The sequence below is a fragment of the Caretta caretta genome, chromosome 10 (assembly GCF_965140235.1).
Source record: "Caretta caretta isolate rCarCar2 chromosome 10, rCarCar1.hap1, whole genome shotgun sequence".
In the NCBI taxonomy this organism is placed as follows: domain Eukaryota; kingdom Metazoa; phylum Chordata; order Testudines; family Cheloniidae; genus Caretta; species Caretta caretta.
The window spans coordinates 50,962,153-50,985,347 of record NC_134215.1 but is presented as its reverse complement, the minus strand read 5'-3'; the positions used below and the strand labels follow the sequence as shown (position 1 = coordinate 50,985,347).

The 23,195-nt window shown below is 41.8% G+C and overlaps 1 protein-coding gene across 1 annotated transcript in view; it reads left to right on the top strand.

Annotated features, from left to right (window-relative positions):
• The first annotated feature begins 392 nt into the window (after positions 1-392).
• Positions 393-23,195, top strand: part of IREB2 (iron responsive element binding protein 2) — a 41,912-nt gene continuing 19,109 nt past the window's right edge. The window contains exons 1-8 of the mRNA XM_048866160.2: positions 393-475; positions 2,870-2,959; positions 8,371-8,536; positions 9,964-10,101; positions 13,197-13,418; positions 15,670-15,739; positions 20,183-20,366; positions 21,991-22,130. Of these exons, the coding sequence (XP_048722117.2) occupies positions 457-475; positions 2,870-2,959; positions 8,371-8,536; positions 9,964-10,101; positions 13,197-13,418; positions 15,670-15,739; positions 20,183-20,366; positions 21,991-22,130 (1,029 nt within the window). The 5' untranslated portion in view covers positions 393-456. The remainder of the gene's footprint in view (positions 476-2,869; positions 2,960-8,370; positions 8,537-9,963; positions 10,102-13,196; positions 13,419-15,669; positions 15,740-20,182; positions 20,367-21,990; positions 22,131-23,195) is intronic.

The window sequence follows — 23,195 nt, the reverse complement described above, 5'->3', positions numbered from 1 at the left end:
CAGTCCCAGTCACCCACAGCCTGCTCCCGCCCGCCTTTCTCCCGCGTAGCCCCGCACAACCACGGTCCGGCGGGGGCCCCAGGGCACGGAACAAGAGAGTCGCCGGAAGCTGAGCTCACGCCCAGACTGAGGCTGACCCGACCTGGCACCCAGCGACTAGTAAAAACACTTCCCCCAAACACCCCACCCCACCCCCTCCTTTACTGAGTCTGGAACTGCCGCGAGAGCGGCCACACACACCACCCTCCCCCCAGCACGGCTGCTAATTCTCGCGAGATCCCCCCTATTTTTCCTTTATTGCCATGACCCAAGATCTCGCGAGAACTGTGTCTGCTAATCGGAAGGGCGGAGCTCATTTCTAGTCTCGCGATGTTAGGTGCTGGCTCCGCCCCCCCGACCCCCTCCCCGAGTCTTCCTCGTCCCCCTCCCCACGTAGGGTTAATATGGTCGCCAGCGATGGACCCTGCAAGGCCAGGTCAGTGCGAGCCGGGCTTGGTAGGGGAGGGGCGATCCCGCTCCCGAAGGGCCCCGCTTCTGCCGACCCTCCCCCTTGCAGTTAGCGGCCTGGCTTGTACCTCGGCCCCAGCTCCCCTGGCCTGGGGCCGCGACAGGTGCCCCCGGAGTGATGGTTTATCTCCCCCCACCCCCCCGCTGTCTTTATCGCCTCATCATCCCTCCCCCCCGCGCCCCGGACCGGCTCCGCTTTCGAGCCGTCGCTTCCCCCCCTCCGCAGCCGCCTTCACTGTCTGCCGTCCTTTGTTCAGCCCCTTTCCGGTATCACCGACTTGCACTGACATGTTCACAGCCCCTGGGCGGGGGGCTCGGCCGAGTCCGGGCGAATCCCTTGTCCGCTGGGTAGGGCCCAAGGCCGAGCCTAAGGCGGCGTGGAGAGCCGCCAGTGGGCACCACTGAGCGGCACGGAGAGCAGCTGCCCCCTCGCTCCTGGCACGCTCCGTATAGATCTAACGGTGCTGCGTAGCGGCTCCTGCTGCTGATGCCCCGCACCCCATCCCAGGGTAGCGCTCAGCCTTCACCCCCCCCCCCCCCGTGCCCCCCGTTGTCTGCACACCTTTTAGCTGCCGGGTAGGGGACCCGGGGCTTCCAAGGGGGGCCCCCGCCCCGCAGCAGCTGCCTCCCACAGCAAAATGGCCAAAAAACCTGTCCTGTGATTTGGGTGGAGGGGGGTGACAGCTATACCGGACCCTGAGCTGGGAAGGGCCTCAAAACACCTGTTATGTCTGTGTAGGTGAAGTGAAATGGGATGGTGGAGTCCCAGCGAACATGATGTAGTGGGCCCCAAATTTTCTCAGGACAGACCTTTCTGTGACCCAAGCCTCTCAATCTTTGGTAGGCTCTTTTCCAAGTCATGGATCAAAAATGGGTTGAAAACAATGGATCTCATACTTGTACTCTTCTTGGGTACCTTTTACAATAGATAGGCACAGAGCAGACAGGGCTTTGTTTTTTAACCTTTAATTCAAGAGCCCACCATGTAGATAATTGAGCTTATGTAGTTCATTACTTCAGAAGGTTGAAGGGCATAGGTTCATGGTGTTACTATTTATTAAGCTGTCTCACTTTAAATATTTGTGAATAGATACCCTATCTCACTCAAAAAGAAAAGGAGTACTTGTGGCACCTTAGAGACTAACCAATTTATTTGAGCATAAGCTTTCGTGAGCTACAGTAGCTCATGAAAGCTTATGCTCAAATAAATTGGTTAGTCTCTAAGGTGCCACAAGTACTCCTTTTTGCGAATACAGACTAACACGGCTGTTACTCTGAAACCTATCTCACTCAGTATCTCACTCCCTTTTTTAAAACTAGTATCTCCAAATCCTTCAGTTATTTTTGTTGACTATTTCTGGTTCTTCTTTAAGTTTGTTAACCTGCGAACATTTAAGCACATGAGTAACATTATGCGCATAAATGGACTACTTGAGCATGTTTGCAGATTCAGGGCCTTACCATAAATACAAAATAATTTGTAAAGTACCAATGATGCTGCATTTACATTACAATGAAAATGTAAACAAAGTAGGAGGTGAAAACAAGGCAACCTACTAAAAAAGATAAGCTTTTATTGCTGATACAGTCTTTTAAAATCAACAGAGGCCCTCTGCCTGCAAACACGCATATACTTAACTTTACTCACCTGAGTTGTTCCATTAATTTCATTGTAAATGTTTGTAGGACTGGGAGTGGGTGGTGTCACAGTTTTAACTTTTGTTTTAAACCAAATTTGAATTTCTTAAACATGCACTATATTGAGTTCTTTGGGCCTTCCTAAGAGATGTTACTGACATTGTTCATTTAGGTTAATAGTATTTGAGTGGCAATAAATATTCTTTTTGTAAATTCCATTACTTCAGAAAATAATTTCAAATTAATATGCAGTTCTTTTCTACAGATACTTTTTAAATAAGGTCTGTATTAAAGTGCATTTCTGTCTATTATCTTTAGGTACTTATATGGCCCCTGTTGCCATAGTACTTCACAATCTTTAATGTACTTATCCTCACAACTCCCCTGGGAGGTAGGGAACAACCATTTTGCAGATGTGGAACTGAGACTAGATGCCAGATTTTTAGTGGTATTTAGGTACCTCGTGGGACTTACAAAAGTTCCTGGGTGTCTAACTCCCATTGAGTGCCTGACTCCCTAAGAGGTTTTGAAAATCCCACTAGGTACCTATCTGCATCTTTAGGCACCTAAATATCTTTAAATATTTGGCCCTGAGTGATTTGTCCAAGGTCACACAGGGATATCTGTGGTGAAACAGGGACTAGAACTGCATTTGTTTGAGCCCCAGCCTACTGCCTGAACCATCCTTTCTTTCCACTTAATATTTTGCTGCATTATTTTTCAGAATGCCCGTTCCAGTACTTAATTGAAACATTAAATGACAATCCAGAGAAGAAGTTCTACAATATCCCTAAACTTGGAGGCACTAAGTATGGTAATGCTACTTTTTAATAGCTTTTTAGTAGTATGGTTCCACTAGTAAATATACACCAGTTGTGTGATGCAGGAGTGACTACATTGTCTTTAGTAGGTTTGTATGAAAGCATGTAATTTTACCCTAAACATGCTGTTTTATTAAGTTGATTAATAGCTTGCTCAAAGTGAGATTAAAGGAATGATGCTTAACCAAACTTTTCTACTAAAGGAAAAGTGAGGGATACTTCTTGGCCTTTTACAGGCATAGTAGTCAATATAGTAATAAAAAACATTTCCACTACAGAAAATCACCACTTCTGTTATGGAATTAACAAGCGGTGACAAAAACATAAACTCTGTGTTACCTTACATGTAAATAAATGTTTGTACTGAAATGAATTCATGGTGGTCACATAAATGCGGAAGAATTATGCATCATTGACTCATTTACTCTAATGACAATCTCATATTTCTTTGTGGGTTTCCTTGTGTCACAGTTTAGGGCCAAAAGCATCTGTATTTCTATGCATGGTCCAACAAGAGTACCTGCTGTCAGGCTTCTGGCTCCCTCGCTGTTGTCTTTCCTGGATGGAGACCCACCTCTCCCTCCTGACCGAGTATTTCCTGCCTGAAAAGTTCCTTGATTATACTGTGAATTCACCATCAAAGTCAGACTGCCTGCTTTGCCTTTTTCCTCAGAGATGGTTTACAGTGCAGTTGCCACAGTCATAAGTTATCAAACAGCACTTCCTATGCAAGAATATTTATTCTTTGGGTATAAACATTACAGAGAAAACATTAAAGAAATAAAAGAACCTACATGCATGCTAATAAGCTTACCAGAGATCAGCGCAGCTGTCTTTAGTATGGGCTCTGGCAAGTGAGTCCTTCAGCACTCCTCCAAAGAGGTTTCTTTTGTGGTCACAAGTTCATAACAGCCTTAGCTCAAAACTAGTGCACACGTGAAAAATTTAGGCCCTCTTTGTACAGTTTGGAGGTCTTTGTACTGAAGTTTTCAGGAGCAGGTAATCAGTAGACAATTGGTTTCTCTCCCCAGGGCTTAGCTTCAAAAGGATGGATTCATAGTGGGTCATTTGCATTCCTCTCACTCCCAAGTATTTCTTAGGAAATCCACTTCACATGTATTGTTCCAAAAAGTCCTTTGAAGTTCCTAATATCTCCCGGAGATTGCACTCATCCTTCCTTCTGCCTCCTAAAGAATTTCCATACAATTCCACGCTAGTGCACAAACATTAGCATTTTCAATATAATGGATCCCAAAGGTGTTAAATGTAGTTCAGTAAGGTTTAATTCCCTAAGATTTGTCCATGATATTGCAGAATACGATCATAAGTGTCACATCTTGATTTTAATTTTTTGGGTGAACTTGGTGTTCATGAAAATGATGAAACTAGCTAGAGTCAGAGAGGCCTTATGAAAGTTTTCTTGTAGAGGTCTTCAAATACACCTTTGTCCCGACACACAGTTGACTTCTCTCCAGCTGTGGCTTACCGACCTGTTCATCTAATAAGTAGAAAACTACACATACATCACTTGGGTTTCATGTATTTTGTGGAGTGAACTTTGTCAGGGGCGTGGGCTTAGTCCAATAGTCTTGGTTGCTGGCGACTTTCCTAAAGCCCAGTTCTATTCAGTAGGACTACTGCTGTTAGCCTTATCTCTTTTGCACTGTTTCTTGCTATCCCATATCTCTCCTCTTCAGGAATTCCAAACCATGGATAAATGCCCTGTTTACTACCTGTTGCTAGATAGGGCATAATTTCTATTGCAGTTGCTGCAGAGGGTTCAGTTGAACTGAACTGTATGGAAGTTTTTGTGAAGTAGACAAATATTTCATCTCAGCAGATAAATTACTGTATAAATATATTTATTTGTGTGTACTTTTAGATGTCTAAAATGAACCCATTAGGCCTGTCCCCCTTGAAGCATAATTAAATAAAAATACACTTACACAATGTAAATACAATACAGAATATTGTTGATCAGTGACAACTTGAAATAAACTTCCCCATAAAATTTAAGGAAAAGTTACCTCCATCATGATCTCCCCAGGCAAATCAAAATTCTGAGTAAATAGAGGAGTTTGAGGCTCTTTGGGACTTTTTTGGGAGGTGTGGGTTATACTTATATGCTCACTGGACCATTAATGCACTCCTTTGCCGCTGTTTCAAATGGATGTTTTATTTAAATCAATATACATGTTTGGGAGCAGTAAAGCAATTACTTTTTTGGTTTGAAGTTTATGTATAATATAGCTTCAGGGCTTGAAAAAAATTCACTTCCCGGTAGAGAGACATAGACCATCAACTTATGCAGTATTTAAACTTATGCTTTAAAAAAATATCTCTAGTTCGATTGGCAGCAAAGAGAATCTTCCAAATGTGAATGGCAGACAGACTGCTCCTCTGCCTCTACTCATAGCTCTTCAAGCAGCATCAGTAGAGTAGAATTAAGAAAACCAGTCAGTTTCACCTGTTCTCTTCAGAACCTTAAGGACAGCCGTGAAATTGAACATAATTATTTCACTTTCTGTCTGGATGCTTTGGAAAGCTATGAAGAGCAGCAGAAATCACTGGAGCTATTTAGGGCAAAAGACTGTGTAAATGGAGACTGTGGAGGAGTAGACTAATAGTGACTCCAACAGTCAGAGTGCTGGGTTGTGAGAGGGAGAAAACCCTCTCTTCCAGCAATATGGATGCCTTCAAAGTTATCAAACATGCATTAAAACAGACAGAGATTGTTATGAAAGATAGAATTCCAAAGCAGGGCCCCGAGACAGCATTCTGATAGGAATCCTAGCCCCTGCATCTTTCCAGGTCATCCATCCTGGATCTCCTTTGTGACTCCTCTGTCCTGCAGTTTAAAGGTTCATTTGATTTCTTTGGTTCCAAATTGCTATAGAGAGTCTGATTGTCTTAATATTTAAAGTGGGAGCAGAGGTATTCAGTTATGAAAAAAATTGCAGCTAGGTGACTGAGACTGAAAGACCTTTTCTGATCAGCGCGCGCTCGCTCTCTCTCTATATATATATGTGGTAGTGCATTGGAATGACTTTATTCTTCATTAAAGGGAAGAACACAACTGACAGGGATATATGGTCATTTTGTTCTGGTAATTTGAATATTAAACACACTTAGTGCTGACATTACACCACATTTATTTTAATCAGATTTCTGTACAATTTGCTTTTTATATGAATCATCTAATTAGATAATTACAGTGACTGCCCTTTAAAATGTATCTCATGTAACAGAAGCCACCAAACCCTGAAGCAATAGTTTATAGGAAGACAAAGTCCATGGACTTGGTTGAAACTGCCAAACTCATCTGTTTGTTAACATTATTCAGATCTGAGCTTTGGTCTCCAGAGCTGAAACACTAGTACATGAACCTGTTTGACCAGTTACCTAGCACCCTTTATACTTGCCCCTATTACTGTACTCTCATCTGACCACCTGAATTATTGCTGAGTGGAATGATGTTTGTGAGCGAATGAGTGCTCTTAATTTAGTACCTAAGAGCTCCTTTACTGCCTTCAGTGGTGACTGGCAGCCCTTTCTTTTTTTTAATCTATTCCCCCCCCACCCACACACACACACGTTTTCCCTTCCTTGAGAGCTTCTCCCAATATTTGCTTTGCTGTTACTTTATATTAATCAGTTTAGGTCTAGATTTCTCCCACTTTTGGAGCCACACTGAGATTATTTCTTGTTTTACTGTCACCTTCTGTGAACAAAGGGGAAACTGCACATAGCGATCCATATTCTGTCATTAAAGTCACTTCTGACTTGATATCACAAAGTAATTAAATGGTCAAGTTTAGGCTTCTAAAAATTATCTGTATTAATAGTTAGCAGCATAGTCTCATTGTGTCACACCTTCTGCTTTGTCAATGATACCAGCTTTGGCACTCCCTACAGTTATTTCTGCTACCAGTCTCTCCATGCCTTCTCTTTCTTTCATCCTATACATGGGGTATCATTGCTTCTGTGTTCAATCAAGTCCTTATTCTCTTCCATTCAAATCCTTCTTAAAAACTCCTCTTCTCTAGTGCCTACAATAAGTGACTCACTATTCAGTGTTTGTTTTTATATATTTAAAACAAAATCCCCAACCCTCCCAGATGTGCTCACTCCTAATCATACTGCTGTAGCCCTCATCCTAACTGACTGTTTGTCACTGTCATAAATATAAAGGGAAGGGTAAACCCCTTTAAAATCACTCCTGGCCAGAGGAAAAATCCTCTCACCTGTAAAGGGTTAAGAAGCTAAAGGTAACCTCGCTGGCACCTGACCAAAATGACCAAGTAGGAGACAAGATACTTTCAAAAGCTGGGAGGAGGAAGAGAAACAAAGGGTCTGTGTCTGTCTGTATGCTGCTTTTGCCGGGGATAGAACAGGAATGGAGTCTTAGAACTTTTAGTAAGTAATCTAGCTAGGTATGTGTTAGATTATGATTTCTTTAAATGACTGAGAAAAGAACTGTGCTGAATAGAATGACTATTCCAGTCTGTGTGTCTTTTTTGTGACTTAAGGTTTTGCCTAGAGGGATCCTCTATGTTTTTGAATCTAATTACCCTGTAAGGTATCTACCATCCTGATTTTACAGAGGTGATGCCTTTACTTCTATTAAAAGTCTTCTTGTAAGAAAACTGAATGCTTTTTCATTGTTCTAAGATCCAAGGGTTTGGGTCTGTGGTCACCTATGCAAATTGGTGAGGATTTTTACCAAACCTTCCCCAGGAAGTGGGGTGCAAGGGTTGGGAGGATTTTGGGGGGAAAGACGTGTCCAAACTACGTTTCCCAGTAAACCCGGTTAAAGTTTGGTGGTGGCAGTGGAAATCCAGGGGCAAAGGATAAAATTAATTTGTACCTTGGGGAAGTTTTAACCTAAGCTGGTGAAAGTAAGCTTAGGAGTTTTCATGCAGGTCCCCACATCTGTACCCTAGAGTTCAGAGTGGGGAAGGAACCTTGACAGTCACTCTCACATATTTTGGTCCATCTATAATAATGTCCTGACCCTGCAATGAGCTCTGTATGATTGGACCTCTACACTTGGGTGGTATCCCTTTGACTTCAGTGGGGCTCTGCCTGGATTCACATATTCAAAGCTCATTGTACGATCAAGGCCATTTTTTTCAGAAGCTTTTATACTAAGGACCAGGTCCTCCTCTCTTCTGTGAAACACTGTTGCACCCTTCTGAATGCTGTAAAATAATAATAGAGAGCAAATGCGCATTGATTTAGTGTTTCCTTGTAACTTTATTGTATTCCTGTGCTCTTATGGGGTCGGAATGAATTTCCCTGCATAATTTGTCAAATATCTTTAGTATAGTAAGGTGCTATTAATTAAAACATGTATAGGCTAAAAGTGTTTCCTTGATTAATTCATTTACTTTCCCATAACCAGATACTCTGCCTTATTCCATACGGGTACTGTTGGAAACTGCTGTCCGTAACTGTGATGGCTTCTTAGTAAAAAAGGAAGATGTTATGAATATTTTAGACTGGAAAACAAAACAGAACAATGTTGAAGTGCCCTTCTATCCTGCCAGAGTTCTTCTTCAAGACTTTACGTAAGTGAGATACTTTCTTTTTTTTAATTACATTTTTCTAACAACGTTTTCAAAATCTGTCTTGGTTCACCGTGCTCAGTGAGGTTACCAATCTTTTATCAGGCCTGAAAGAAAACAAAATGAGGTGGCCCTTGTGATGTTTAAGCATTCCATTAATGAATGGAAATCATAGTTTTTGTTTCTTAGTGCACCTTCAGTGATGTTTCTACATTGTAAATAAAGCCTCTGATCCTGCAAGTTGGTCCAAGAAGGCAGATGCCTGTGCCCACTGGGAACTTCGCTAACTTCAGTGGGACTCCATGTGGGTGAAGGTTTCTGTCTGCATGGAGTAACTTGCAGAATAAGGGCCAAAGAACCAGCTTGGTGGCACTTTAACTGTAGTAGGATTGTGTGATGGTGCAATGAAATATTTAGAAATCTTACTTGTGATAACCTAAGGTCAAATCCTGCTTGTTTTACTTGTGCATATAAGCCTATTGAAGCCAATGGGACTACATTCATGAATAAGAAAAGCAGGATTTGTCCATTAGAATGTTACCTATGGATTATTGAGATTTGTGGCTGTGAGGCGGCTAAAAGGAATATTAAGCAGCTACAGAATATTAAACTAGGCACATTTAATTTTGCCAAGCTAGGCAATCATTTATTTGTCAAGTAGCCATGCAGAATAGAGAAGAACTCTGTAAATTCAAAAGCTCATCTCTCTGACAAACAGAAGCTGGTCCAGTAAAAGGTATTAGTTCACCCAACTTATCTCTCTAAGAAGTATCCTAGTTTTATAAAAATATATGGAAGTGATTTAAGTGCTTAGTTAACAAATCAAATCATAAGATTTTCATAACATTTCAGTTTATATCAGTATTCTTATTCTTTCCTTTGGTTTTGTATGTTGTCCTTAAAGAGTGTTTTTTATTTGTAAAATGGGGATAACAGTACTTTTAGATCCTGAAATGAATACTGTTATAATATAAGTGAAAAATACAAATTGAAAAGTAGTAGTAGAATAAGTAGCATACACGTTCATTTGTATTGCAAAGTGGTGGTATACAGTAGCATACATCCAGAAGTGGGCATTATGCCAAGGTTTCCTCACATACCAAGACAAAAGGGTAAATACCAAATGTAATCAGTTGGCCAAGGATTTTGCATATTCCTAGTTGACACGGATTTTAAATGCGATGGTGGTTATGCTTGGGGTTAGGATGGCAGACAGTTTTTATTTAGATATATTTAAACAAACCCAGCACATGAATACTTAATATTCCTTAAAACATGTTAGACAAAGTAAAACAAGCATTATGAGATGGTATTCAAATAGGCTGCTATGGAGGGTGAATTAAAAACAAGCGTCTACAGTTAGCTTTATTTTAGAGAATTGTCAATGCATCATAATATATGTAAAGTGCTATTTCTTTGTTCTTTGTTAGTGGAATTCCTGCAATGGTGGATTTTGCCGCCATGAGGGAAGCAGTGAAAAATCTTGGAGGAGATCCTATGAAAGTCCATCCTGCCTGCCCAACTGATCTCACTGTTGACCATTCTTTGCAGATTGACTTCAGTAAATGGTATTTAATCTACAAAAGCCAGTTCTGTTTAATAATTAAATTTCAGGGGTGGTCAGTATTCTCCATTGTGCTTTGTTCACTGCTCCTTTGGTAGCATAGAGGTAGCCTATGTAACCGTCATGGAGTTACTATTTAATAATTCACGAATATCATATGTTCTACACATTTGATGTAAGAGGGTTTGCTATATGATTATAAAGTGAATTCAGACAGGGGTCAGTTGCATATATGTAGGAAAGAGGACAATAGCCTGAGATAGCCACCTATTTACCTACATTTGAGGGACAATATTAGACCCATTTGCTTCTAACCCCCCACTCAAACCCATATCGTGCTCCATGAACCAGTTTATTGGGTGGGTGGGGATCACAGATTGTAGATGCATGGAAACCTAAGACAAAGGGCTTCCTGGGGGACAAAAGACATTCTCAAGTGAGGAGGACAGTAGTTGTCAGGAGCTGTTCCGGAGCAAGAGGCTGACAGACATACCCTTAAGGAGGTCATCTGAAGCCATTGGACCTTTTTAAGCTTCCAAGTGATGGTTAAGTTTAAACAGTACTTTGTTTTAAGAACATACAAACGGCCATACTGGGTCAGACCAATGGTCCATCTAGCCCAGTATCCTGTCTTCTGACAGTGGCCAATGCTCAGTGCTTCACAGGGAATGAACAGAACAGGTAATCATCAAATGATCCATCCCCTGTCGCCCATTCCTGGCTTTTGGCAAACAGAGGCTAGGGACACTTCAGAGCATGGTTTTGCATCCCTGCCCATCCTGGCTAGTAGCCACTGATGACCCTATTCTCCATGAACTTACCTCATTTGTTTTTGAACCCTGTTATAGTCTTGGCCTTCACATCCTATGGCAAAGAGTTCCACAGATTGACTGTTCATTGTGTGAAGAAATACTGTCTGGTCCCTCAGAAAGCTGTCTGGTCCTGTATTGACTGGGGGTCGTACCTCCTGAAGGGCAGACTTGCAGGTGCCGAGCCCAGTTGGGCCTGCTGAAAAATCACGTTGGTATGCAGGGCTGTAGCCCAAGACCGGTATAAGATTGGCAGAATCCCAGCCCAGGCAGGTTGAGGGACAAGACCTCATACCTGAGGAGGTGCATGCAGAGAGACTAGAAAAGCGGTCCGAGGCAGTGATGTCATGAGATCAATTTGGGGCTCTCCTTTATGTCTGGAAGTTTTGACAGTGTGGAAAAGAAAATCTTTAAATTACACTTACCTTTTGCCTCACTCATGTAATGGTATGTTACACAGCAAAAGCTGTGCATGTGCTAGCCTACTCAGGCTAGCTTGAATCTAGCTAGCATGACTAACAATAGTGGGGAAGACATCACTGTGAGGGGTAGCAAGCAGAGTACGTACCATGGGGCCTTCCAGGCTTGTACTACCCATGCTGAAGTCTTCACTGCTTTTGCCACCCTGCTAGATGGACTGAAGCTAGCTTGGGTAAGCTAGCCCAAGCACAGATTTCGCTATGTAGACATACCCTAAGTGATTACAGCTCCTTTTCTTCTCTCAAAGCATGTAGCCTCCTAAAGGGCATATTGACTGGTCTAACATGTGGAATAGTGATTTCAGTCTCTGGAGAACTGAAAAAGTTCAGAACTGCTGTGAAAGACAGTCTTGTGTGCATATTTGGTATTTGCACGGACCTTTTAAATACATACACAACTCCAATTTTGGCAGTAGTAATTTAGAAGAATGAAAAACAAGAAAGTACAGTAGAACCCTGTTAACCGAGCCTCCATCATCCAGCTCTCCAGTATTAACCAAACCACCAGCCACCCCAGGCTGACAGTGGCAGGGGCTCCTGCTGTCAGCCTGAGTCCCAGCCACCCATTCTCCAGTTTATCCAGTTTTTTGGTTATCCTGTCTGGCTGTGGGCCCAATTAGACTGGATAATCAGGGTTCCACTGTATAGCTGTGAAATGAAGATTATTTTGTGATACTGCTTCTCCAGCAGTCCAGTTCTTTTTTTACCCTTCCTCGTGTTTGAAGGGAAAAGCCCAAATTGTGATTAGTTAAGTCTGAAATTATCAGAAAGGCCAAATGTTGGCAAGAGATCTCAACATGCTGCTTTGTACTGATAGATCCAGTTCTGCTAGCTCACTGATGAAAAGTCCACAGGAGTCTGTCAGCATCTGCTAAAGTGTGATATGAGGCCCTTCCCCAAGGTGCTGCATGTACTGCCTCTGCATAGCTTCTAAATCCCACTAGCTGAGGGATTGTGAACTGAGCTTCGATTCAGACAAAATACCCTGTGAGGTGGTATGGTATCCTGCCACTAGACAATGGAAATGTTTATTTTTATTTTAGAGCAGCAGAAACATTGATAGCCGTATTTATCATTGTGGCAAATTACTGAATGTAACCATTAGAGGTAAAAAGTCAATCATCTTTCATAGTGGGTTTTTTCAGTGTGTTCATGTTAAGGTTGAATGTAGTGTAAATAGAGTGTAGTATGGTAAACGTGTAGATGGTTTTAAAAATGTTTACCTACAGTGTTTTATGTATGTACTTACATTATTTTCTTGAGCCTGAAGTATAATAATTTTATATTTGTAGTAATAAAATGTGTTTATTGCTTGAGCCCTTATTTCAGAAACACAATTAAATATAAAATATCACAACTGCTGCTTTGAGTAAACTGTAGCAAGAGACAATTCCCCAGGGATCTAACAAATGTCGACAGTGCTGCAGTAGAGAATAAAACCAAACACAATCCCCAGCCCTTCCCTGGGACAAGACTTTCCTCACATCCCTTCCCTTCAGACCTTAAGTAAACAGTGCAAGGACCATCTGTGTCCTGTTAATAAATGTGGTGTTTTGCAGACCAATCAGATGAGTGAGTAGTTTATATGGCAGATAATATAGTTCCTTTTAGAAAAGGTCAGTACAACTTCTTTTTGAGTGGTCACCGTGCTGTATTCTTTGATTAACTAAACTTACCCAGTGACACTTTACTTTCAGCAGGGTTGTAATAAAATGGTGACCTTTTAGATACAGTTAGTCATTTGCTGGGGGTGTTTTTTCAGTAGGAAAATGTTTTTATGCACTTGTTTTATTTTCTGTTTAAAATGACAGTGCAATACAGAATGCTCCGAATCCTGGAGGTGGTGACTTACAGAGGCCATTGGCAAAGGTTTCTCCACTTAAAGTGCAGCCTCGGAAGGTACCTTGCAGGGGCCAGACTGGCTGCAAAGGGCCATGTGATGCTGGAGAGTCAAGTCGTAACTCAGGAAAATTTTCTGCGCAGATTGAGAATACCCCTATCCTCTGTCCATTTCATCTTCAACCAGTGCCTGAGTATGAAATGCTTTTATTGCTTAGCATTTAATTGTCAAATCCATCTTTTGCTGGAGGGAATTATGGTTGTGTTTTACTGACTGGAATTCAGGCTCTTTCTGTGTGCTGTCTCCTAGTTCAGCACTTCCTTTTAGTTTGCAGTGCTTTTGGTTTAAATTTAAGGTGGAGCAGAACAATTGTACTATGCTATCAGATGATGCAGGCTTGTCCCCAGAGCAACAGTACAGCTTTTAAAGTGTTGGCCTGCCTTGTGAAAGCCTGTTGGCTAATTACAGCTAGCTTTTTGGAGTTAATTGTAAAATTTAAATGTTGCCTCCAAAATACAAAAAAGTGAACTAGCTGTCTGTCGTCCGCAAAGCAGGCAATGCTCCTTAAGCTGCACTGAAGGGGCCTCTTGGTTGACATCCAGAATGTCTGCAACAGCTGACAGAGATGCTGCTCCATGCTATGTGTACCTCTCTGCAACTTCGTCCACTCCACCCAGAAACAGGCCGGAGCATTTAGGATGATGTCTAACACCACAGGTGTTTGAACTGATCTAAAACAGGAGAAGAACTTAGGTAAAGTGTTCTGTAGAGGGTCATTTATCTGGTGGTTGATTGTCTTTTTAAATCTGAGCTGGAGACTTGCCTCATTTCCTTGTAAGGGCAGTGATACATAGGAACAGTGCTCTGTAAATTAGTTAATGTAATAAGGCACTGCTGAAACTTTGGTTTACATCTGAAAGTCTCTCTTGTTTTATATTTCATTTAAATGATTTACAGAAGGTTTAAACTCCTTTCTTTCCTGATAAGAATTGGACATCCCATACCAGCTAAGAAAGCAGTCTATGTATCATCCCCCAGGCCACAAATAACCTCTAATTCATCTGTCACTGAGTTGAAATGCAGCATTACATCTTGGCTGTATGTGACACCCCACAAAGGCCTCATCTGCTTGCCTTTTCCCAAGATTCATTTATTTATAGGTCCTTTTGCAGCACTCTGTCTATGACAATTACATGTAATAACCCTCATCTTTCAACTGCCACCTATCGTCTCTGATAGATTGACTAGATCTCTGTCTTTCTATGGCTGACATATCTAGAATTTCAGTGCTATATTGAAGAGGAGACCCACAACCATACAGTATTTTGATTGTGTTGCAAATTTTATTTTAAAAAAATTATTTCCATCCTCTTTTGCTTTTTCCACACAGAAATAGAAATGTTATGAGAAAAGCTAAATGTTTTCTGCAATCTGGATGTTGCTGATACCAGTACACCCTTTTCTACCAGCAGTGGCATTCATTAAGCTGCAATTTGAGTGTTGACTGTCCCTTAGAGCTTTGTAAAACAATACACCATATGATCTCTCTCTATTGCAGAAGAGAAAGGGGGAAAGGTCATGATGTAAAATGCAGCCCTAAAATATCATTTAGAGAAGGTTTCAGAGGAACAGCCGTGTTAGTCTGTATTCGCAAAAAGAAAAGGAGGACTTGTGGCACCTTAGAGACTAACCAATTTATTTGAGAGAAGGGCTTTTATTACTCTCTCTCACAAAAAAGCTCCCAGAGAAGCAGTAGCTATAAAAACACAATCCAGCAATGAATTTCACTCCTTTAATAAAATTATGCTTTTCATAACAAACACATATGAAAGTTAGTCATCTGCATTTATATTTCGACACTGTGGTGATGAACGCATATACATAAGTAAATGAATACAGTTCCTGGAAGATATTTACAAATAGATTATACAGTATCTTATTGGTGTTCTAGTCAGCAGTTAGAGGACCAGAGTTGAAAATGAGCAATTCTCTTGCCAGCAATAACATAAATCAGACACCTAATTTCTTTCTCAACGTCAAATTATTTGAGGTAAGCAACTCCTACAAATACCAGTTAGAAGAAATACCTTTCTTGTTTTACAGTGCAGTTATTGTAGTCCCTCACATGCTGGGAAGGTATCTTTTTCTGATCGGTGTTTTTTGAGGTTACTTGGTTCAGGCAAACTAGAGCTAAAAACTCTCATTTATGCTGTATGTGATGAGAAGACCAGTCCCTTTCTCTGCTGTTTTCAGAGGGTATCTTCTCCTTTCCTCACTTCCTTGTTTGCAAGAAATTGCCTCAGTCTTATCTAAAAGAATTTAAAAGAATTCTGCTATTTGCAGCAATGAATCAGCGTTCCAGCAAATAGAAGCAAAAACCAAGTCTCATTGTTTATCATTCAAAACATGCCGTTGTTTATCAATTAATTTTAATTAATTTCTAGGCCTGAAACAGTGTTAAAAAACCAAGAGGTGGAATTTGGCAGAAATAGAGAGAGGCTTCAGTTTTTTAAGGTATGCCATTTTTTTTCTACAGCCCTCTTACTATATTTTTCATTTGATTTGATGTTTTGTCAATCTTTCAAATGGCCTTGGCAGTTCATGATGGTAGTGGGGGAGTTATTGTATCCCTTTCAAAATTTCAGGTTTTCAGGTCAGAATTTTTGAGTGTATATTAGTACAGCTGATTAGTGCATAACATGATGATACAATTTTTTGGAAGAATGCCCAAGTAATTAATGACTCTTAGGCATTGTAGAGCCCTAATTAAGGTGTGGGGGTTTTTTTAAAGGAGGAAGGGTACAAAATGTTAATAGAAATAGTAAATAAGCTAATATTAACTGAAACAGTGTATTTATTTGGATTTAAACATTTCCCAAGTGTTTGTAACCCAAATATCAATAGTATGGTGTTCAAACCTGAGAACCGGAAGTGATGCTAACTGGAAACAAAAGTGAAACTGACCAGACACTAAGGACTTGATACTTTGAGGTGCCAAACATCCTAAATTTCCATTGAAATGAAAGTGCTTTGAGAGCACTCAGCACCTCAGAATTATTATCTGTCTGCATCTCTGCAGGTTAACTGCTTCCTCAGTCCAAAACTGTTTTCATCTAAAGTGTCATTGGAATTTTTAGTAGGTAGACAATAGAGCCCATATACTTAAAAGTTGGTACTGTCTATTGAATCAACAATCCTCAGCCTTAAGAGGATTGGAAAGAGGTGCCATATATGAGAGATTTCAAAGCCTAAATACAGCTGAGTTTCGCACCAGCCTTATCCCTAGACAAAGCCCTGATCCCGCAAATCTTTGTTTAAGACAATAGTCCCATTTAAATCAGTGGGACCACTTCTGAATGGGATTTGCGTACAAGTCAATGCCACTCTGATTACCAGTTGGTAGTTTTGGGGTTGCTTCACTGATGTAAGTCATTTCTCCCTTCCTCTGATTCAGTGTGTTTCTGTAGTGCTTGCTGCTAGCCTAGGAATTTATGACCTGAACTCTGATCACTATAAGGCAGCATGATATGCTGCTATTCAATCAACAGACAGGATACCTAACTATGTATGTTGCTGATTGGCTAGGGCATTTTTCTTCTGTATTACCATTACATATAATAACAGTAAAAGCTGTTTTATCTGGCACTTCACCAACCGGAAAGCTCTATAAAATCTTCTTTGAAATTCTGGTTGAGAGTCTGGTTGGGCTGGGGCACAGGAGGGGGTGCGGAGGGCGAGCTTTGGGGGAGGGAGTTTGGGTGCAGGAGGAGTTCGGGGCAGCGGGTTGGCAGGCAGGGATGTCAGATCCGGGGGGCTGTCACCTTGGGCAGCTCCCTGCAAGTGGCGACCTGTCCCAGCTACTCCAGGTGGAGGCATGGCAGGCGGCTCCATGCTCTGCCCCTGCCCCACCCCAAGCACAAGCTCCACAGCTCCCATTGTCTGGGAACCGCCTGCGGACGGAGGCAGTGCGCAGAGCCTCTTACTGCACCTCCATCTAGGAGCAGCCAGGACAGGTCACTGCTTGCGGGGAGGTGACCGCCCCCCAGATCCAGCACCCTGCACCCCACCTGCTGCCCCGAGCCCCTTCCCGCACCCAAATTCCCTCGCTCTTAGTTAACCCACATTTTTCACTTACCGGCACCCCCCATTTCCCCAACATGCTGGATAAAACCGCTTTTACTGTAATTTAACACAACCAACAAAGAAAGAAAGAAATTAACAATTAAAGTGCAGTTCTCCTCTGAAAAGTGACTCTGAAAATTGGGTTTCCATGTTTGTGATCTGAGTTTACAAGTAAAATATAAGGCTGTCGATTAATCTCAGTTAACGCACGCGATGAACTAAAAAAAAAAAAAATCACAATTAAAAAAATTAATCACGATTAATTGCAGTTTTAATTGCACTGCTAAGCAATAGAATACCATTGAAATTTATTAAATATTTTGGATGTTTTTCTGCATTTTCAAATATATTGATTTCATTTACAACACAGAATACAAAGTATAAAGTGCTCACTTTATATTATTTTTATTACAAATATTTGCACTCCGAAAATGATAAACAAAAGAAATAGTATTTTTCAGTTCACCTCATACAAGTACTGTAGTAGAATCTCTTTATTATGAAAGTCCAACTTACAAATGTAGACTTTTTTGTTACATAACTGCACTCAAAAACAAAACAATGTAAAACTTTAGAGCCTACAAATCCACTTAGTCCTACTTCTTGTTCAGCCAATTGTGAAGACATACAAGTTTGTTTACATTTGCAGGAAATAATGCTGCTCGCTTCTTGTTTACAATGTCACCTGAAAGTGAGAATAGGTGTGCACACGACACTGTTGTAGCTGGCGTCACAAGATATTTATGTACCAGATACGCTAAAGATTCATATGTCCCTTCACGCTGCAACCACCATTCCAGAGGGCATGTGTCCATACTGATGACTGGTTCTACTCGATAACGATCCAAAACAGTGCAAACTGATGCGTGTTCGTTTTCATTATCTGAGTCAGATGCCACCAGCAGAAGGTTGATTTTCTTTTTTAATGTTTTGGGTTCTGTAGTTTCCGCATCAGAGTGGTGTTCTTTTAAGACTTCTGAAAGCATGCTCCACACCTTGTCCCTCTCAGATTTTGGAAGGCACTTCAGATTCTTAAACCTTGGGTTAAGTGTTGTAGCTTTCTTTAGGAATCTCAAATTGGTACTTTCTTTGCGTTTTGTCAAATCTGCTGTGAAAGTGTTCTTAAAATGAACAACATGCTGGGTCATCATCCAAGACTGCTATAACATGAAATGGCAGAATGAGGGTAAAAAACAGAGCAGGAGACATACAGTTCTCCCCCAAGGAGTTCAGTCATAAATTTAATTAACACATTTTTTTAATGGGCGTCATCAGCATGGAAGCATGTTCTCTGGAATGGTATCCAAAGCACGAAGGGGCATATGAAGGGATTGCTCTACAGCAGTGGTCTCCAAATTTTTTTGAGCGCGCGTCCCTATCAGTAAAACTTTTTTGAGCACACCCCCCCAATATATGTATATTTATTTATGTATAAATTATATATCTGTCCTACTGTACTAATATATTGTGTAAATTATAAACCATACACAAAAAATAGAAATTAAAAAACGATGAGATAAAGATGATATGTTTTTCAGATTTTTTATTTTATTAACGGTACAAAAACCCTTTTTGCTCTCACTTTAAAAAATTTATTAATAATAATTTTAGTGAGAGCAATGTGATTGAATATGCTTTATTATTTTTGAAAATCTTGGTTTAACACTTTGTGATACAGCGGGCGCTCAGGGTGGGGTGCGGGGTCTGGGAGGGAGTTAGGGTGCGGGAGGAGGCTCAGGGCTGGGGTGCAGGAGGAGGCTCAGGGCTGGGGCAGGCAGGAGGTGCAGAGCACTTACCTGGGACAGCTCCTGTTTGGTGCAGGGGGTATGCAGGTGGCCCTGCGAAGCGCAGCACCACCCCTTCCAGCGGTGCTCCTCCTGCCACACCGCCCTTTTGCTCCGACGGTGCTCCTCCTGCTGTGCCCCCAATCCATCGTCTTGTGCACCCCACTTTGGAGACCACTGCTCTACAGAACTTGAATTGAAAAATACGATTTCTTTAATTTATTATTTTTAGAGTGCAAATATTTGTGATAAATAATATAAAGTGAGCACTGTACACTTTGTATTCTGTGTTGTAATTGAAATCAATATATTATAGAACGTAGAAAACATCAAAAAATATTTAAATGGTATTCTGTTATTGTTTAACAGCGCAATTAATCATGATTAATTTTTTTAATCACTTGACAGCCCTAGTAAAAAGATGTTTTTCTAAGTGTCAGCTTTGCAATCTCAGCCAAGTTTGTGAGAATCAAGCTGTATTTTTTGCAATCTCATAAAACATAATCAGTACTGAAGGTTCTGCTGGCCAAGTATTACCCTTGGTTACACTTGTGCTTCTCTGTTGTCTCAGTTCAGTGACATCTGTGTGAGCCCGTTGCTTTCATTAGGTTTGTACATAGAAGTGATTAAGAATTTAGTAAATTTTGTTGATGAACAAGAAGGAATAGACTCCAGCTGACTCTCTCATACCTGTGATGACTTTGCAGTACTAACAGAAGGAGTGAAAACCACAGCCAGGAATATCAGAAAATGTCTTTCTATACTCACAGGAAACAGATGTGTGGATTTTTACATAGTCACTTTTCAGAGTAGAACCATGTATAAATGCTGAAATTGCATATTTCCCAATTTACTTGAACAGCCAATCATATCTGAAGAGCAAGTATGATGACGTTCATTTTTTTAATTCTTTATTATGTGTTCTTTAAAGTTATGTGGCTTTATGTCACTAAACACAGTTTAGCACACCTTCTGTACAAATGCAAAACACCCTGGTTGATTTAAATATAACGCAATAACCTTTTTTTATTCTCTCTCAAAAAAAATTTAGTGGGGTTCAAAGGTTTTTAGGAATGTTGCTGTAATTCCACCTGGAACGGGAATGGCACACCAAATGAACTTGGAATATTTATCAAGAGTTGTTTTTGAAGTTAAAGATTTCCTATATCCCGACAGTGTAGTTGGCACAGATTCTCATACAACTATGGTAAATGGTTTGGGGATCTTGGGATGGGGTAAGTATTCTGTACATGACTTGATAATTTCAATTGTATTGTAAGGGTTTTTTTACTATATAAATGGAAAATAATTACTATTTAATACTTTCTTTATATTGGATATTTCTCTGTTTCAAGCCTAACAGCATTTCAGAACTTGAAATTTTATTTAGGGGAAACATATTTTGAAGATAATTTCATGACATACGAATAATGGACTGAAATTATTTGCAGTTCTTCTAAAACAAGGGTGGGCAAACTTCCTGGGCCGAGGGCCACATCTGGGTGGGGAAACTGTATGCAGGGCAGGGGGTTGGGGGGCGTGCAAGGTGTGGGAGGGGGTGCGGTGTGCAGGAACGGGCTCAGGGCAAGGGATTGGGGCATAGGAGGGGTGTGGGGTGTATGGGGGGACTCAGGGAAGGGGGTTGGGGTGCAAGAGGGGTGCGGAGTGCAGGAGGGGGCTCGGCTGGTACAGGAGGGGTGCAGACTGCGGGAAGGGGCTTAGGGCAGGGGGTTTGGGTGCGGGGTGCCATGGGGCTCAGGGCAAGGATTGGGGTGCGAGGTGCAGGCAGGGGGCTTAGGGCAGGGAGTTGGGGGGGCGGGGTGCAGGAGGGGTTTGGGCTCTGGCCCGGCGCCACTTACCTAAATCGGCTCCGGGGTGGCAGCAGTGCGCACCGAGGCCAGGGCAGGCTACCTGTGTGCCTGCCCTGGCCCCATGCTGTGCCGCTCCGGGAAGCTGCCGGAACCACGTCCTTGCGCGGCCTCTGGGGGAGAGGGGGCACAGGGCTCCGTGCGTTGCCCTTGCCACGCCTCCAGGTACCTCCCCCGAACCTCCCATTGGCCACGGTTCCCCGTTCCTGGCCAATGGGAGCTGTGGGGGGTGGTGCCTGGAGGCAAGGGCAATGCACTGAGCCCTCTGCCCCCCGGGGACATGGTTTGCAGGCCGCTTCTGAGGGCGTCGTGGAGCCTCCGTCACCACAGGAAAATCCTGCAGGCCGCATCCAAAGCCCCGAGGGGCCAGATCCGGCCCGCGGGCCGTAGTTTGCCCACCCCTGTTCTAAAAGAAACTAGAGAGATTCCATATAGTAAGGCCAGTTTCATTCCCAGGATAATAGTGATTCGCAGCCTAAATGGTGGGGTTTTTAAGACATTTATATAATGCATAGATGAGTGTTTTGATGTTGTCATTGGAAATCAGTCAAGAACTGTGTATCCTGAGAAGGGATTTGAAGGAAATCATAATATTGCAAAGCTCTTGTTACTGTAGTTCGATGCACATTGGCATGGCAGTGTGAGGAAGTTTCCATGCTGCATGTGTTCTCTGGATGAATAGAAAATTTCTATCTAACACCTTTATATAAAATCAGTAGTAGATATGGTACACCAGTAGGATTAAAATGTGATAATTTGAGCAGTAGTTTTGCAAGATTCTTTCATGTCCGTCTTTTTATTAGAAGACACGTGTATTGAACATATTGTCTTTCAGTTGGAGTCAGATACAAATAAGGATGTGTTATTGTACAGATTATTATGGCCTTTAGCTTCAATAGGAGGAACTTCATTAGACTTTAATATGCACTTCAAAATGTTTATTATGTTAATTACTTAGCACAATAAAAACAGTTTAATATTCTACCTCCAGGTGTTGGCGGTATTGAAACAGAAGCAGTAATGCTGGGAATGCCAGTTGCACTCACTTTGCCTGAGGTAGTTGGGTGTGAGCTGACAGGCTTAGCCAGCCCACTTGCTACATCCATAGATGTTGTTCTAAGCATTACTAAGGTAATTCAGAATTCTGTTTATCCTAAATCAAGCAGACTTTGTTATGGTGGGAGTTCTACCAGAGATGCTTAGGAAGAGAAATAAAAGCTGGATATGAGTCAACAGTGTGCCCTTGTTCCCAAGAAAGCTAACGGCATTTTGGGCTCTATAAGTAGGGGCATTGCCAGCAGATCGAGGGACGTGATCATTCCCCTCTATTCGACATTGATGGGGCCTCATCTGGAGTACTGTGTCCAGTTTTGGGCCCCACACTACAAGAAGGATGTGGAAAAATTGGAAAGCAACCAGCGGAGGGCAACAAAAATGATTAGGGGACTGGAACACATGACTTATGAGGAGAGGCTGAGGGAACTGGGATTGTTTAGTCTGCAGAAGAGAAGAATGAGGGGGGATTTGATAGCTGCTTTCAACTACCTGAAAGGGGGTTCCAAAGAGGATGGCTCTAGACTGTTCTCAATGGTAGCAGATGACAGAACAAGGAGTAAAGGTCTCAAGTTGCAGTGCAGGAGGTTTGGGTTGGATATTAGGAAAAACTTTTTCACTAGGAGGGTGGTGAAGCACTGAAATGGGTTACCTAGGGAGGTGGTGGAATCTCCTTCCTTTGAGATTTTTAAGGTCAGGCTTGACAAAGCCCTGGCTGGGATGATTTAGTTGGGGATTGGTCCTGCTTTGAGCAGGGGGTTGGACTAGATGACCTCCTGAGGTCCTTTCCAACCCTGATAGTCTATGACACTCGCAGTCTCTGATGCGGCATCATTAACTGTAGCTATATGAAACAGCAACATCTCTATTAACCGCCTAAGTACGCAACTGCTCATTTAAGTCCTATTTATTTTCTTTTTACCAATGGTCCCTTAGAGGCCTTACATATAACTATGTATTTACAGACATTTTATAAATGTAATTAATGTCAGTGTTCCCTAGTGAGAGCACTTACAGTCTCTGCAGTGGAAAAACCCTCCTGTTTGACTCTTTGCTCCAAAGTGTTCCTGCAAAACCCTGCTTTTGCTCTCAACCTGGGGTGAATCAGGAGTAACTTTACTGAAGTCAGTAGTTACAGTAGTG